We start from the raw sequence: 17,406 nt of genomic DNA on the forward strand, positions 1-17,406 counted from the left end.
AGGCGACCTCCTAAGGAAGGAGAAGTTGGGTTTCAAAGTCGGCTTGGAGCAACTGAAATGTGATTTGGGCTTCAGCAATGAAAAAGATCAGCTTAGCTTCTTTTTTTTTTTTTTTTTTTTTCTTTTCTTCTTGCTCCTCAGCACTGTTAGGACGGGGACATGGAAGAGGCATGGGGTGATGCATAGCAGCAGGGAGCCATTGGGACCCCAGCCTTGTTGTGCATTTAGCATCATGCTGAGGGTTGGGCAGGTTATGCTGTGACCGGCACCAGAGGAAGGGTTTTGGGGTGTGGGTTGGGCTCTCTGGGTCACCTGGGGGGGGGGTGGTCTCTGGGCTGTCACATCAACATCATCAACCCTGAGCAACAGGGTATTTCTGTACCTCTTGCCCACTTAGCTTCCCATGAAGAAGCAAAAAAACCATACCAGTCCCATTTCATTGCCTCAGTTTTAAATATTTATTTAACATCAAAAAAAAAAAAAAAAAAAGGAAGAAAAGGAAAAAAAGCTTTAATGAGAACAAATGGTAACTTCAGCCTCAAGAAAACACACAAAACCGATGGCGAGAGGACAAGAGAGGGAGCAACCTGGGAGTGTGTGTGCAGGGGAACGCAGCAAGCAGGCAATGAGTGATGGTGATTTTGGCCTGGGGGTGCCAGGGCAAGCCGGCCCCGCGCGGGGGTGAGGTATTTCTGAGCAGAGGCAGGGCTGCGTGGAGGGTGAGGTATTTGGGATAGATCCTTGTTAACCTTTTCCGATGGTTGTTGGAAACCAACCAGCAGGCAGTAGTAAAAAAAAACAAAAAGAATACACAAAGAGAGACTCACATATAATTTTTTTTTTTTCCTCAAAAAAATAAAATCCATAGTCCATATGAGACATGAAAACTCCAAACAGGCACTGAAGCATTTCCGATACAGTACAGCTCTGATTACATCAATATTATTCCTTATATAGAATTAAAGATTACCATAATTATCCTCTTTAAAAAAAAAACAAAACTCCAAATTTACATATAGAGACTAAATTTCTACAAAACTTAACAAAACAAAACCCCTCCAAGCCTGGCTGGGTTCTGAAACAAGGTACCATCATGTCAGTCTTGACAGAGGGGCCAGACAGAAGGGTTGCAGAGCTGGGTTTAAATACGAGCTTAGACCAGGGAATCACTGCACACGCAAGCCAGCACGGACGTGTGGCCAACGTGACTACAGCAAAACTAGTGACAACCGACTCAAAAATAGCTCTCTCTGAGGCTCAGTGCTTCCAGATGAGCTGTATCCCTCACTCCCCTCCCAAAGCAGTGAAGTGCTGATTAACAAAAAAACCACCCAAACAAATTTGCTTTTAAAATATCCTGTAAGTTATTTTGGACATGGTTTGAGTTGTTGCGCACAATTGACATCCACGGCAGTTAAAGGTGACTGTTTCTCTGATTTAGCTGTAGATCGTAACCTCCTCTCTTCCTAGAGAGATGGTCCTATGGGCTTTTTTTTGGGTCTGTGGCAAGACACTGTAGCACCTTCACAACCTTAAATAGTTTAAAGTCATATATATAAAATAACACACTTTTTTAAGAGCACCAGAGATTTCACAGTGAGAGGTAGAAACAAATCAGACGAGCCCATCCTCTCTCTCTCTATTTTAGCACCAATCTCTTCCCCTCTCCTCCTTCCATTCCCCTGTCTTGGCTTCGGGACTCTCCCCTACCCCAACACCACACACGAGAAGCGGTGTTGATTAAACTCACCCATGGAAGGAGGAACTTAGTTTTTTTTCTTTTTTTTGTTTTTTTTTTCCTTTTTCTTTTTGCTTTAAATAATATAATATATATATTTTGTTTCTTCTAATATTGCACATCAAAATGCTTCCGGTACACAGAGCAGCCAGATTCAACTTGCAGCTCCGCCTGGGAGACCTGATGCAGCACATGGCCATCCAGAAGGCAACAAGCTCTGAGAGGGAAGCTCTATCTTTTAATTACTTTTCAATGGAAAGAACATTTGGTAACTCCAGGTAAGAGAAAATGGGGGGGGGGGGGGAGGGGAAAAACAAACCACACGCTGCAAGTTGCTTGAGGTTTCTCTCAATATTTTCTTTGGTCATGGAAAAAGCTTTGTGTGTGGAACTGCTTGCAACATCTAGTCCCCTGATCCCTTTTCACTGTTCACGTCCCGACTGATACCCGCTTCTCCTATGTCCTTGTTATTCCTCCTTTCAACAATCTGCTGAGTTCAGTAGATAACGGGTTCTTTGAGACCTTGAGCCAAAGGCTAGAGCAAGAGTTGACCCAAAGATACAGCCCAGCTGTCCTTGCTGCAGAGAGGTGGGAGAGCCTGTGTAAAGACATAGGCCAAACATGGGGTCAAAGCCTTGGAGCCCGGTTTCGATGGCTTTGTTCAAAGGAAGCACACGGGGCCAACCTCGAGGTGATATTGTTTTCCTGGCTCGGATGGGGGAAGGTTGTAGATGTTGACAATTGGCAACTGCTGAGGGTCCTGTGTCCGAAATGAAAAGAGAGTCCGATGCCAGCGTCCATCCTTGATCTGACCAGGGAGGAGGGACAGAGAAAAAGCTGTTTAAATGGGGGACGAATCCTGCTGGAAAGGAATGCGTTTCACGAGGTATAAGCTTGAAAAGCCCTGCATGAGACAAAGGACTGCCCTTTGGGCTGAGCAGGTGTGGGGTGAGGTTTAGAAAGCATTTTGGGGAACCCTTTATCCTGGTCAAGTTGATGGAAACTGAGCTTCACCAAACACAAACTCCTAATGCAGTGAACCCAAAATGCAGACACGTGGCTACCGACTCAGCGTGGCATAAGGCAAGAACCAAGACCACCGCCTTTGGTTGGCAATTCCCTCTTCTGCTGTTTAACTGCTGCTACACCTGACATGTAACTTTGGAACTTAATTTTTTGCTTTCTGTTTGAAGGCAATCTACGTAACAGGAGTCGCTATAGCACCCTGGACTGGAAAATTAAAGTAGTGAACAGGTAAACTAGACCCTTCTTCCCCTTTTTGGGGGGAAAATAAGGAGCACAGGTATAACTCAAGCCTTGCCATGTGTCCTGAGTGGGTTCAGCCCGGCATTTCTCTCCACCTCTCCCCTCTTTTGCAGCAACGTACCTTGCAATCATCAGCTGCCACTTCTGGCCTGAGCTGCCCATCTGCCTCAAACATCTGTCCGTTCCAGGCCCTGAAGCGCACGGCTTTTTCTGAAGGTTTCTCAGATGAGCCTTCCCGCCAGACGGAGGTGTTCAGGCAGTGGATGGTGATGTGCTGCACCACCTCTGAGCTCAGGAGGCGGAGAAAGTTCATCTGGACTCTACCGATGTCAAAATCCAGCTGTGAAGGTGACAGAGATGTTAGGGTGTACCCCTGCAGTGGGGTTGGAGGGAGCTAGCGGCAGGGTTAGTGCAAGATGTGACAGCAAAGGTGGTCCCTGTACTGGGCTTCAGTCTGGAGGTGGCCATGCACGGATGTCCAGAACCAGATCTGGCGTGAGTATGGGCATAAGGGCCAGATGCCAAGTCAATCTGGGAAGTTTTCATGGGGGCACAGCAGGTCCTTTATTTTTCAGAACAAACTGGCAGGTCCTTAAGTAGGAGGAAAATAATGTAAACTTTGAATTCAATACACGCTTCTGCAAAGAAGAAAAGCAGCAAAGCAGCAGGTTCTAGTTCATCTGCAGATGAACCCAGGTATTGTTATTGGTATTTTTGGTACAGGTGCTTCCTCAAGAAAAATCCTGTAGCATTAACTTCACTGGAAACTTATGTATTTAAGCTGATCTCACTTTTTCAGGTGGCAGAAAACAAAATGCAAGAGTGACCTGAACATAAGTTAATTCAACAAAGCATTTGGGAGCAGTGTGTTTGCAAAATTACTGGCTTCTATTAAGGTTATGGGTTAACTAAACATTGCTGGAAACGTACTGCTTTGTCTTGACAAGAGTCAATAACAGTCTTAGGTATATTTTTTAACTGCATGAGAGCCGTTCTGAATGTTACAGCAACACTACCTCTGCCTCGAGGAGAAACCAGTGTGCTGTGTCATAGCGGTCACCGTCTGGTGTCCTGGGACAACACACCCCTGGGTAAATATTTCGTAATAGTAGTATGGGAAATGCTGTGCTGGGATCGAGCTGTGTGTACCTTGGAGACGGTGATGGGGCTGAGACACGTCTGCCCACCATTGGTGAAGTTACAGATGACCTGTATGGTGTCTGAGGAACAGCCAAGATTTGGGTCAATCCAGTAGGTACCTGAAGAAACAGAGTGTTCAGGGATTAACAAGGACACTTAACCTTTTCTGTGAATGAGAAAAGGAAAGTTTTGATTTCTGCATTATTGGTCCCAGGGAAGGAGACCTGTTTGGGCCATGTGAAATGGCCCTATGGAGGATGCAGCCTTTGCACACTCAGGGCTTCCTACCATCATTCATCTTCTGTTCACAGTTCATGAGGTCTCGACAGATGCGTGCAGGGTTTTCCTTAGTTCCCAGGGGTCTTTTGATGCTCTGAATGAGGTTGCTGAGGTAGTGTAGAGTCTTAAAGATCTCCCCTCCGTGGTCCAGCGTGAGAAGGTCTGGATGTTGGTAACCCTGGAGAGAAAAGGAGGGAAATTGAGCTGTGCCTTGGGGGGCACCAGGTGCTGTAACCACAAAGCTTTCAGGTTTATCTGTGGGAAAACTCAGTGGGCCAAAGACAGGCCATGCTGGCTGGGATCCAGTGAGCTACAGCCCTTGCACCATCCTGAACGGGACATCTCTGAAGCACTGGCAAAGTCAGGATGACAAAGTCTGAATCTTCACAAAAGAGTAACACAACAGAACCACACCCTTTAGCTGGATCTCTGCATGCATAAACCCCAGTTATTCCATGAGAACAGCGACAAACCAGAGCTTTGTGTATATAAACTTTAAGCACACAGAAAGAACAAGCAACACTGTGACCATTCCCAGCCTCCAGCTCCAGCAAAGACCAGTGAGTTCAAAAGTACCCTCGTACCTCTGTCTTGAGCGCAGTGTTCGAGTCGATTAGCGTCTGGAAGGCTGCCCCAAAGCTGTCTTGTTGCTAGTGTGGGGTGAAAAAGATGGTAACTGAGATTGTTAGAAGCTGAACATGCCCTGATGCAAGCAAATGCTTCTCAGTCTAGGGCTGCGATTCAAGCATTGCTCTGCTAACATAGTGTTTCTTGCTGGACCTGAGTGTGTGTCTTCAGGGTCCCAGCAGCTCTTTCTGGATGTCCCATCAGCACCTTCGCTCTGCGTGACTTATTATCATCATTAATAAACGTAGAGAAAATGGCAACTTACAAATGAGGCTGGAATTCCTGGCGGTCCCTACAAATCAAAGCAAAAAAGGGGCATCAGCCAGAAAGATGGGCAGTCACTATTGCAAAGATATTCAGTCACGTCCTTTTGAAATCCTCTTTCCCTTGGAGTCCCTCAATGCAGACGAGTGAGAGAGGCAACAATGCTGTCTCTATAAAATATTTGGAGATGGTTTGGACTAAAGCGCAAGAAACACTGGTCCATTCACACGCACATTTTTGCATATGAGGAATGGGGCTAAGCTGTAATTTCCAGTGAGTGAACAGTCCCCCTGGAGAATATCACAGCAATAATTTTAGCTTGTTTCAATAATGTCTTTGAACTCTTTCCACGTATACGTACCGGAGGGCCAGGGTGTCCTCGTGGGCCTGGAGGACCCTAAAGACAGAGTGGCATCAGTTAGTGAAATGTCTTCAGTTTTTGTTTCCATTTCTCATGGTTGTCACTAGCATGAGTCTGTTTCCTGCTGAAATCCTCCAGATTTTTGACATTTTACAGCATCTTCTCCCTTAAACCCTTCAGGAGACAGGATGTGGACCCATTTCCTCCACCTCCCAACTCTGGGTGCATCTGTCTGCACCTGGTCCATTCCTACTGTATCCCTTGTTCCCAGCCCTTAGCTCCTTAACTGTCATTAATGCCATACCCCCAGGTACTCATCGCATTCCCTGTATGCACAATTACCCACCCTGCAGCTTTACATTTGCTAAAAGCAACTGTTTTATTTAAATAAAAGATATTAGTCAGAAAAAGTGATTTTGAATACTCACCCTTGGACCTTGCAGACCCTGCAGAAAAAAAAGAAAAAAAAAGAAGCAAGGCAGAAGCCATCAGAAGATGCTCATTAATAAACCAAAATCTCCCTGTACAGCCACGTGCTTCTCCCAAGGTGCCTGCACAAGGGCTAGGTGCTGCACTGGAAGGACAGTGAAAACCGGGACCCAACAGTGTCTGCCAACAGCAGAGAGGTTATTGCAGCAAAGGATGCTGATGGCTCTGACACCAGCGAATTCTTGCTCTGGGGCTCAGGTCCCCACCAGCACGCTGTCCTCTGCTGCGCCCATGGAGGTAGAAAATGGTGAGCAAGAAGAAACAGAGGCAGCACCCTGGCTCGTTAGAAATGTGCACTGGGATTTTTGGTATCTGTGGGGCATTTGCTTATAAGAGGTCTCGTTTGAAGAAGGCATGAAACAGCCTTCTGCACTAGCCACACAGCTGTGTTTGCTGGGCTCCGATGCCTGGCCCAAGCCCCCGCGTGCAGGAACAACCACTGGTTGCTAAAGGAAGTAACCTGGAGAGCAGGGGGACCCATGTTATGGGAAACAAGGAGGATGAACAACACGTATCCAGTATACCCCACACATCCCCTGTATGATAAGAACACCAAGGAGCTATGAGAAGGCGTAAAAGTCCATCAGAGCCCCTGCAAGAAGGGGACCAGAGGAAGAGCAGAAGGCGAGAACATGCCCTGGCACTGCTGCACCAGCTGTGGGGGCTGCACCCGGGCAACGCTGCTACTTAGACAGGTCCTGTGCCCCTGGCCTGGGCAGCCTGTGGCTTTTTGAGCTGCTATTCACTGCGGTTTGTTCCTGGAGACGCCACAGTCACAGCTAACATGGTAATGTGTTAGCTTTTGCTGCGTAATTGGGTTAAGTAAATGGAAATTTTAACAGCACAGTGGGTGTATATGCGCATGTGTGGATGTGCATGCACGTATGTGTGCACACATGTATAGATGTGTATGTCTTGCCCTTGCGGGAGCCTAATGCCACCACACTGGGCCAGAGCCCAAGCGGGTGCAGCGGAGCCCGGCGTGACTCTCGGTTGCTCAAAGAGAGGGACCCTCTTAAGAGCAGGACGCACCCAGGGGTGCGGACCAGCACTTACCGTTTCTCCGCGGCTGCCTTTGTCTCCCTTGGGCCCCTGTTAAAGCACACGAAGCAGCTGTCAGTGACAGTTAGCAAGCTGCACTGCCGGCATGTGTTGCCACACAGAAGCTCCTTGGAAGGACCCAAGTGCATCACTAAACAAATGAGCTCAGGTTGCCATATCGGCCCACCCATCCCGAGGCAAAAAAACAGCCATTACTGGATGTTTTGGCAATGCCGAGTTCATCTTACTGGTTTTCATCTCTGCCAGTAGCAGCCTCTGTACTGAACTCTGAATAGCTTCATGATCATGTTTTTATGAAGCACTGACCTGAACTTTAGTTTGTGCCCAGCGCCTTTGGCGTTTTGGGGCAGGCAGGGATTTTCCAACACTTCCCAGAATCAAGCTGTTCCCAGTTTAATACATTTATCAGCTTTTTGGTTTTTTTTTTTCCCCTGTGTTTTTTTGCCCCCCTCAGGCCAAGTTCTTTGGAAAATCTGGCAGCTTGCTTTTGAAAAACTGCAGTAACATTCTTGTCTTCTAGTCTGAGCCAATCTATCGAAAAACTTGCACTTAGGTAGAGTTGCTCATCACTTTTAAGCTAATAATCTCCCTGCAACTATATATGCAGCCAGAGACTAAACCTGCACTTCTCTCAAGCTGCTCATCTTAAAGACCATTTTGTTTCCCTCGTTACAGCAGAACTTGGGATTTAATTATGCTGGCCTCAAGCATCTTGGTTCTCAAACACTATGCTCTTCTAAGAAATACAGGCAGAAAAAAGTGCAGATACTTACTGGGCTTCCCGTGGGACCCTGAATGCCAAGTGGACCAATAATTCCTTCTTTTCCCTAGAAAAGAAAAGATAGGTGTGAACCATCACACGGGAACTGACGGTCGCTTTTACCACAGCAGACTCAGTAAAGACACTGAATCTCTTTGCTGCTTTTGAGCAACATGATAGTGGTATTTGCTGTAGCTGGAATCAAACTGTTTCAAAACATAGGTCCAAAGACACAAGCCCTCACAGTACGGTTGTCACGACCCATGTAAAACCTCAGAAATTCCAGAAATAGAAAGACCTCAGTGAGGCTGGGGTGGTCTGTGCTGTGGTCATAGCAGCATGACTGTCTCCAAGGCAGAAGAGACCGTTGCATACGTGGTCACCTACAGATGTGTTCTGGTGGCTCAGAGGTGGTGCCACGGCTGTGGCTTGTCTGCCAGGCAGGCGGTGAACAGTGCACTGTGCTCCTTACAGCACCCTGTAGCCTCACAGAAATAGAGGATGAAGGAAGGAAGAAAATCCTTCCAAACCAAACAAACTGAAAAACCACTCACCATGAGACCAGGCGGCCCACGTGGTCCCTGAATGCCTTTGAAACCAAGGTCTCCTGGGGGGCCCTGCAAGCAAAAATAAGATGCCAGGTCCCATTAATAACCATAGCCCATGTTTATGCCCTTGCTTACAGCTCTGCTGCAAGGAGAGAGGTGCTGCCTCTTGTATGTGGGAATGGGAAGGTCCAATTTTTAAAAAATTCTTTTCCCACTCCTGTTTTGCAAGCTCTTTATTTTCTACAGAAAACACACTGGTCCTCCTTCGCCAGGAAAATTATATGCTGATAAAATGAGTCTAAATTTCAAATCAAGGCTCTCAACTTTAGGAATGCATATTGGTATCTTAGGTACAGACTGATGATTGATGCTGGAAATACAAGTGCCTGAAAAACATTCACGTTGGGAAAACAGCTCTGAGGTCTACAGGACAGCCCTTTTCCCTCTACCGTCTACCCATTTGAACAGGAATAAGCTCCAACAAAGCATATGTGAATGCACACTCATTTAACAAATGAAGATGCATAAACTAAAGAAAGTTGGAATCACGATTCAATTTCAATAGTTTCTGCAGAGCTGCTAATAAAGTCTTTGCAACAATTATTGCATTGTCTGTCCCCAGTAAACAGAGACTAGAAAGCCAACTGGTCACAAGACAGCCTCTTACCTTTGGCCCAAACATGCCCGCAATCCCTGGAAATCCTGCCTCGCCAAAGTCTCCCTGCAAATAACAGCCAAGTCAAATACAAGAACAAAGAACAACAGTAAGTTCACACTGAATGGCTGGTCACTCGAAGATGCGCCAAGAGTTCAGCAGCTTCAGAGAAAGAAAAATCCATTAGTATTCTTCAGTCTAAGCAGGACTGATGAGAAAGAAGTATGAAAGAAATCTGACGGAGGAATTACACAAACATCAGGCTAGAAGCAACTCCAGAAGATCTCATAGATTCGTAGGTTACTTGGGTGTCATAGACCAAGACTTTTTGCCCCCCAAATGGGAGGCCTACCTACACTATTTCTAGCAGATGCTTGTCTAGCTTGGACCACAGTCAGCAGAAGCAGGATGGAGAGCATCTACTCTGAGATTGTTCTTGGAAGTTCACGCTGCAAAAAAACGGCCTCAAAGCCCTTTAAAACAAGCTCTTCTTTTATTTCTAATACCAACTGCACTGATCTACTAAAGGATAATTTCAAACTATGCTCATTCAAGCTGTCAAAAAAGTGCATGTTCCTACAACATAACCTCCCACTCAAACCCAGGAAAACCATGCATATCCTCTAATTCTTTTCCTATTCAACGCTGCAGGGATTTTTGCTCAATTTCGTAAGAAAAATAATAATAAAATATTTGGAAGGCCATCAAGCTTGGATTAGCGCATAGCACACACTCTGAGAATAAAAAAAACCACTGGGTAGCATGTCCTTATATAAACACCCTCATTTCACCACCTTTGAGATATGTGTCCTTTGATATTTCTGGGCTTCTCAGATGTCAAAATGCGAAATGATTCAACGTCAAAAAAAAAGGGCAGAAACATACACCAGATGATTCATCTACAGAGTTAGGAACATCAGAGATGGAAAAGGCTTGTTTGGACTCTCGGCAGGACTATGTGACCCATGTTGGATTGTAATTTACAGGATGTTTTACAATGTCTTGTTCAGCCCCGTTGTAAATGACTCAAGCGATGGGGTTTCCACCACCTCTATTACAAGGCTATTCCAGAGTCAGTCTAGAGACCTCACCGTTAGGAATTTTTTCCTGCCACGACAGTGAGAAATTGCTTGGCAAGAAAGGGCTTGGTTGGACTCAGTGGAGCGTAAGAAACTTTCCAAGGATACAAATTGATTTAACTGCCCATTTATGGATCCTGGAAAGGAAAACTGCTACTAACAGAGGACTAAGGTCTTTCCCGCGTTAGGAGAACCAACCAGGCTCTCTTTCTAGAGGAATTTTGGGCAAAAGTAAATGGGAAGTCAGAAGGGTTTAAATGCCATGGAGTCATCTCAGCTAAGGGGACCTGATCACTAGTTATGCAGCAAGGTAGGCAATGGCAATACTGGGCAAGTGAACCTGCCACCTGTCGACACAAGAGGCAAAATGATAGTTTGTTGTTGGCTACTGTCTTTCAGCTTGAATACTGCCATCACAGGGTTTTATATAAAATACACAAACAAGTGTATTTTAATTGAGGGAGTTGGGGTTTATCTTGTCCCTTGTTTTGTATTAGTCCTAATCTCTCTTTTCCTCATGTTAGTTTTACATCTGTGGCCTAACTAGACCCTCTGATGGTGGTCCCAATCTAAATAGCTTAAGTATTCTCAATATAGCCTCAAGCTGATAAAGTGTGACACATCAGTGCTAAACTGGGCAATCCCACCAGCACAATAAATAAAAGCAGTAAGGATTAGGAGCCTGCCTTGGAGACAGGTGTGGGAATTTAACTTCTGCTTTGACCGAGGGCTCTTGGTGTTTCTCCCACAGTGTGCTCTGAACTCACAGCTCCACTGCCCTCAAAACTACACCGACGACGCCCAATACTGCACCTCCTGCATGTACCAGCAGAGCTACAGACCCTCCTCTGCACCTTTTGGATGGCTTGGAGTGCATAGTTCACCTCCTACACTCAACATCTCCCAGAGGCTCCATGCACCGCTCTCATAACAGCTCTCATCGAAGACGCTGCTGAGGGGTGCTTGAGCTGGCTCTGCAGCCTGGCTGCCAGCACACACCACGGCCTTGTAACCACAGGCACGAGGATGACGTGAACAGTCACGCTGCCTTGGATTAGATATCTCTGTGCACAAGCGAGCAGTGAAGAGCAGGGAAGTGTGCACGCTGAAGAGAGCTGTGCCGACACTCCTCCACTCACGCACAAGCTGGTCATGGGTCTTCTGTAAAACACCCTCCCAGGGTTCTCCCTGCTATCCCAGCCTGTGGATCTGCACCCTCTCCTGCAGGAGACAGCTTGGAGTCAGGTCTGATCAGCTCCATTCATCACTAACCGGCTGTCCTTTGGGTCCCGGATCGCCAGGGCTCCCTGGAAGGCCGGTTCCTCCTGATGATCCTCGCTTCCCTGTTTGGCCAGTCTGTCCAGGCAATCCTCTTTCACCCTAAAAATAACAGAATTCAAGTAATTCCAAAGGACAGGAGCTAAATATAACAACACTCAGCCAAAATAGCCATAGATGGAAAGCTGGAAAAGAGTGGCTCATCGGGATAAGGAATGTGGTTTCATCAGGAGATGCCTCAGGTCTGCTAAGGCGGATTGTTGCAGGATGCACAGGGTGAGACCAGTGACGGGCATGGCTGTGTCCCCTCCTGAGCTTCATGCAGAGCAGGAGCTTCAGCAGAGCTGTACTGCCTGCATCAGGGCTAAGGACAGCAAGGTCCGAGGGGGGTGAAATGTCTTCTGTTTGCTCTTCCATATGTTGTCTGTCCTGCCCTGTCGTTTCTCATAATCTCTTCCCCCCAGCAGGCTAGCAATTGATGATTAATCCATCTAAAATGTTGAAGACATGCCAAGACTTTAGCTGGAGGGCTTCAATCCAGAGGCTGCAAAGCCAATATTTTCCCCAGCACCAACTCTGCAACTTAAGGACAAGAGAGGGGCTTCTGAGACCCAGCACCACACTTTGCTCCCCACCTCTTCCCCTTGCCAAGCCCCAGGAGCAGTACAAGCCCCGGCTACTCGATCTGGGGCAGACTGGGAGAGAGGAGCAAAGGCGGCAAGAGCCTAGGATGGTTGAGCAGCTGGAAAAGGGGCAACAAATTTCCCTGGAGCCAGGGTATGAATCTGTCGTAATGACACAAGGGTCTTTCAGTCATTTCTGGTAACAGCCTGTTATTCTACCCAAGGCAGCTGGAGGGCAGCAAGTGACAGTTCAAGAGTGATGTGTTATGGGAGACATAATTTAAATCAGACCTGATAGCCTCTCCAAACCCAGCTGGAGTCTTCCTATTTACAGATTTTCTACAAACAGCTGAATTGCTATTGGTCCAGTTTACATCCTGTGGCCAGCCTGGACCAGGGCAAGGACCAGGAAAAAACCCCAAGGTCACTAAAGCAGCTTGTCCCTGCTTCCACCCAGAGCGATGTCCAAGCCCATACCGGTTCCAGCCGTTCCAACCCAGTAAATATATGCTAAAAAACAAGCAGCACAAATTTCCCTTCAGCAGTTCAAGCCTTGCAGGGCAGCAGCTAGAGGACACCCAAATTTCCCATGGAGTCATCCATCCTGGACATCCTACAGGCAGGCTGTAGCAGTTCCTTTGCAACTTCTCCAAGGCCATGTTTTTTACCCAAGTTTCTAATGAAAGAAGGCTAAAGTGTTCATAGCGTGGGTATGTGTATCTGTAGGCTCCTGAGCTCAGTGAACTTTGACAAAGGAGGAGGGGTCTCTGGGACATTCAACTGCTGTGAACGTCATGGAAATGGATGGATGATGGATGGATGGGGAGAAAGATCTATAGAGTCTCTAGCTAAGTGAAAGATGGCAGCAGGAGTCAAGACTTTATTAGACCTTGGAGAATCCAAGCTCTAGAGACAAGAAGCTCACAGACTGGACTGCTTGTAGCAGCATCTCAGGGAGTCAGAAACTCACCTTGAATCCTGGTGGTCCCTGTGCCCCGGGGAGTCCCGGTATGCCAGGGTTCCCTCTTTTGCCTGACATCCCTGTCACACCTTCTTCCCCATCATCACCCTGCTCTCCCTAGAAAAGAAACCCAGAAGAGGTTATGAAACAAGACACTCTTTCTACCTTTGCACAGCTTCTTGGGGGACCAGGGAGTGGTGTGATTCTGCCCTCAGCAAGCACCATGCATCTGGGCGTGGATGGATTTGCAGAGATGTATATAGAAGTTTGTGCATGCAAGTATCAGTCAGGCTAGAAACACCGGTTTATTTGCAGACTTGGCCATGTAAAGGCAGCTGCTGCCTCTATGTGCATGTGAGATATGAAAAGGAGCATATGATCCACTCTGGGTACATGTAAACTGGAATATCTATAGCTGGACTACATCCATTTCTCCTGTGCTACGTTTTAGTTTTCCAGGTCCTAAGCTGCATTTGCTATTGATGCTCTAAGGTTACAGTTGCAAACTCACCAGCATCCCAGGCACGCCATCCTTCCCAGGCACTCCATCCACTCCAGGGGCACCCTCTTGACCCTGCCTTCCCACCACTCCTCGAGGACCTGGTAGCCCAAGGATGCCCTAAAATCACAAAGGTGTTAGCAATGGAGCTGCCGGGCAGCATTTGCTGGGGCAGAAAATTGAATTTTTACCTACCGGTGAGCCTCTGCTCCCTGCATTGCCCCGTGTTCCTTGCTTTCCTTTTTGACCCTGCAAGTAAAAAAAAAGACAGACATCTAAAATTGCAGCAGTTCTAGCACAACTTCACTTGGGAGCCTGACTTCAGGGTGTGCTTTTGGATAATATTTGGAAAGAGTTTTATAAAAAGGAGATTTATAAAGTCAGTTGCTCCAACACTGGGGAATGAAATGCTATTTGGTTTTATTACAAGTGATTCTTCGTATGTCTTGAGAGTTCTGGGGCAGGAATGAATAGCTAGAAGGCAAGGACCTACATTTTTCCTAATACAGAGCAGATGAGGACAAATAAAGCAGGATGAACTCAAGGGAGGACTCAGTGCACTGGCAAACATTAGAACAAGATGCTTAAAACCTGCGTCCTCTGTCAGTTCACTGACAGCACAGTGCCAAACCAAGGACCCAGCAAGTCTTCTGCAGGGCATTCAGCAAGAGCTTTTCTCTGCGAGGTAGCTCCTACAATTTTGGAAAGTTAATGGAAATGAGAAGGGTATCTTGTGTCTAAAATTTGCAATGCTGCTTTGTGAATAAAGATGTAAAAGAAATACTCCTGAGCTTTATTAGCTGTAAAAAGGATTAATTTCTGCAGAATGAATGGAAAACTCAGCCTCATCACCTTCACTAGGGCTCTCTTAGTGAGGTCATGTACTAATGCACTTTTAAATTGAAGCGTTGCATTTTCTGTGCATTGTTTCTCCATCTGCAGGGACCAGGCAGGCGAGCTACATGAAAGAAATATTCCTGGGGGTGCTTTCTCCGCTATTCATTAGACCCAAAGGCAGTTCCAGATTGTCCATCGATGGGTAGAGTTTATTTATCTTATCGCCTGGTATGCTTTTTGCCAAGAACACCTACTGTAGGTTAAACTATCTTCTGGCATTACCCCAGCAGGGTCAGATTAAAAATCCTGACATCTGCCAAAAGGGAGCAGGAATTTGCTGAGTATTGAGGTCACATTCTTATGTTTTAGCAAATAAAGTCCCTGATCTGTGAGAATAATTAGCAAGCTGTCCTTACAGCCAGATGTGGAGGTAGGAATAGGTATGAGGTACCCCAAAGAATGTTGAAGGACCCATGCGTGCTGTGTTTTCTTGCTCAATAAGGGCAAGAAGTTAGAGGGACTCTTCCAAGAAATGTAACTGCATGGGTAATTGGACTCCAAATCTGGAAGGTTTCAAGCCAGAAAAGTTTACGGTTCAAGTGAAAGAGAGAGACACTTGCCTGGCTCAGACCTCCTTAGGGACAGAGGAGCCAGCTGTGGCTGGAAGCACCACAAACACGGGTATGGGAAAGAGACACAACCCATGGCAATGACTAAAGACCTGCCCAAGATTCACCCATCATGCTGGAGCTGTAATTGTCTTGATCTCCGGCTTCACAAGGCCAACAAACTATTGGGCTTGGACACTCAAATGCATGTTTACAGCCCTCCCACCAGGTTCTCCACAGTCTTTCAAGGCGTAGACCATAGGCCAAATCATACATGCTGGGGAAAAACATGAGTCCCCTTAATTAGACATTTTCTTTAAACTTGGGACACTATAAATCCACCCTGCTGAAACCTACCACATCACCTTTGGATCCCTTTGCTCCTGGCTGGCCTGGTGGTCCAGGATCCCCCTACAAAACATAAGCAAGAAAAATCTGCTTGAAATTCTCTTCTGGCAGTATCCTGCATGAAGTACAAAGAACAGCATTTTTGTGCCCTAACAACGCTGACTGTATGGAAACAATTCAGGGGAACAGCCTGTGCTCAGACAGGCCTCCTGGGGAAAAAGGAGCAAGGAACTGTCTCCAGAGAGCATTTAACAGGGTGTCAATTGGAGAAGAAGCAATGCTACCCCCTCACTTGGGTGGTGTTTGCATTCACGGAAATCATTCACTAAATTCCAGATGGCGCCTGGAAAACAGTGCTGGGAAGTGGGCAGGAAGGAGCCTGTTTTGAGAAAGGTACTGCAGAAGCTACGTGCAGAACGAGTAGTTTATACAGTGACTACATCTTTAGTGTTGGTACTACCTCCCTTTTGCATGCTGCAGCCCTTTCCTTGGTTTCGCCTAGATGTCAGATATTAGAGAGCTACCTATGGAGGAGTAAAGCAGAGAGGGTATTTCACTACTCTCTTACTGGTGTCTTCCCCATCACACACGTCTCCATCTTTTCTTCTGGCCATCCAGGATTTTTTTGTGGGTATTTGTGTCAGGGGCAATTTCTGGTCTAATATCAAAGAAATGGTAAGTAAAGACACATCTGCGGAGCTCTCCTTCTTCAGCTCGTTTCTGAGTCACGTGGTTCTTACGGCTCTTTACTAAAGACAATCCTAAGCTCCTGCTTCCACCTGAAACACTGACATCTGAGGGGCTACCACCCCTCAGAATAAACTACATCCACTGGGGAATGCAGCAGCTCTACCCATTTCTAGGCCGTATGACAGAGCAGTAAGATTTTACCCCAAAATAGAACCTGTTGTTCCCAGGAGCCCTACAAAGAATAGGAGTTGATTCAACCTTATTTCCCAATATGAACTACATTTAACGTGCTGCTGCACTCACAGTTGCAATAGTCACATATATAAATTAGATGCTGCTGTATATAGCAAGGGAATAAAAAGTCCTTCCCTTAAATTTGGATATAATTTAGTCTTTCATAAACGCAGTGGTTTGAGAAGAAACACCATGCAGGCAGAATAACATGGTCTTACCTCACAACGCACCAGCTCTCACCAGCAGCATACCAAATGTATCATTTCCAAGCGGACCCTTCCACTGTCATCATCATCTCCCACTGCCCATCTCCTAAGATTTCTAGTCCCTCTTGGATTGTTCAGAAAAGACAATTCTGGAGACAGGCTTCTGGGAGTGCACCCTGTTCTGTCACCCATTCATTAGTCTCAACGTGAGACTCAAAATGCCCATTCTATAGGCCTGCCTGGCTTATGGAAATGCACACGTTGCATTTCACAGCTCACCACACATTCCTCACTGCAGCCCTTCCTACCTTCCTTCCTTTTTGCATCTGTTTTTCACATGCATGTGACATTGGGTAGCTTACAATAAAGCAGCATCTCTTACAGGTAAGCCTTGCTGTCCAGGTTTTCCTCTTTCTCCATCGAGCCCTTCTTGACCCTTAAATAAAAAACAGAGAGGGAACATGTGTTTGTTCTTGGGTACTTTTGTGGCAATGGGAAACAAAACCAGATGTAACATTCTGCATGGGGCAGGAGAAGATGTACATATCTGCATTCTGCTAATATAGAAATGTTGAAGCTTGCAGGTAGTGTACATGCTCCCATGGATATGCATTGGGAAGAAATAGCTAAGAGGAACTGCTAATCACCATCTAAGCAGTAAAGAAGGCTTTCTAATGCATCCCTAAATACACACAGCGCTAATGTAAGTGAACAGTTGGAGACTGCTGTGCTACAAACTAAGGCAGCAGCACTGCTACCCTGGTGAATTTGAACTCTTCGTACATTTCTGTAATGGGTCACTCTGAGCAGCTCCTTTTGGATGGAGGTAAGACTTAGTCCATAGAGCCTTTGCA

The 17,406-nt window shown here is 46.4% G+C and overlaps 1 protein-coding gene and 2 long non-coding RNA genes across 5 annotated transcripts in view; 2 read left to right on the forward strand and 1 right to left on the reverse strand.

The window, feature by feature from the left end:
• Positions 1–818: 818 nt before the first annotated feature.
• COL27A1 (collagen type XXVII alpha 1 chain) overlaps positions 819–17,406 on the reverse strand; it is a 164,554-nt gene continuing 147,966 nt past the window's right edge. For all 3 annotated transcript variants that reach the window (XM_052814845.1, XM_052814846.1, XM_052814844.1), the window contains 18 exons: positions 16,935–16,988; positions 15,432–15,485; positions 13,825–13,878; positions 13,642–13,749; positions 13,140–13,247; positions 11,541–11,648; positions 9,202–9,255; positions 8,541–8,603; positions 8,000–8,053; positions 7,221–7,256; positions 6,104–6,121; positions 5,676–5,711; positions 5,316–5,342; positions 5,008–5,073; positions 4,433–4,601; positions 4,154–4,263; positions 3,126–3,344; positions 819–2,546 (listed from right to left, as the gene is read on the reverse strand). In XM_052814845.1, the coding sequence (XP_052670805.1) occupies positions 2,400–2,546; positions 3,126–3,344; positions 4,154–4,263; positions 4,433–4,601; positions 5,008–5,073; positions 5,316–5,342; positions 5,676–5,711; positions 6,104–6,121; positions 7,221–7,256; positions 8,000–8,053; positions 8,541–8,603; positions 9,202–9,255; positions 11,541–11,648; positions 13,140–13,247; positions 13,642–13,749; positions 13,825–13,878; positions 15,432–15,485; positions 16,935–16,988 (1,485 nt within the window). In that variant the 3' untranslated portion in view covers positions 819–2,399. The remainder of the gene's footprint in view (positions 2,547–3,125; positions 3,345–4,153; positions 4,264–4,432; positions 4,602–5,007; positions 5,074–5,315; positions 5,343–5,675; positions 5,712–6,103; positions 6,122–7,220; positions 7,257–7,999; positions 8,054–8,540; positions 8,604–9,201; positions 9,256–11,540; positions 11,649–13,139; positions 13,248–13,641; positions 13,750–13,824; positions 13,879–15,431; positions 15,486–16,934; positions 16,989–17,406) is intronic.
• LOC128154353 (uncharacterized) lies at positions 1,936–16,940 on the forward strand. Its single transcript, XR_008239325.1, has 4 exons — positions 1,936–2,016; positions 2,932–2,992; positions 3,118–3,352; positions 11,020–16,940. It is a non-coding gene; the product is annotated as an uncharacterized LOC128154353 (long non-coding RNA).
• Positions 3,639–3,933, forward strand: LOC128154352 (uncharacterized). The gene is made up of 2 exons (XR_008239324.1): positions 3,639–3,700; positions 3,804–3,933. It is a non-coding gene; the product is annotated as an uncharacterized LOC128154352 (long non-coding RNA).

This window comes from Harpia harpyja, chromosome 19, assembly GCF_026419915.1.
Source record: "Harpia harpyja isolate bHarHar1 chromosome 19, bHarHar1 primary haplotype, whole genome shotgun sequence".
Taxonomy (NCBI): Eukaryota; Metazoa; Chordata; class Aves; order Accipitriformes; family Accipitridae; genus Harpia; species Harpia harpyja.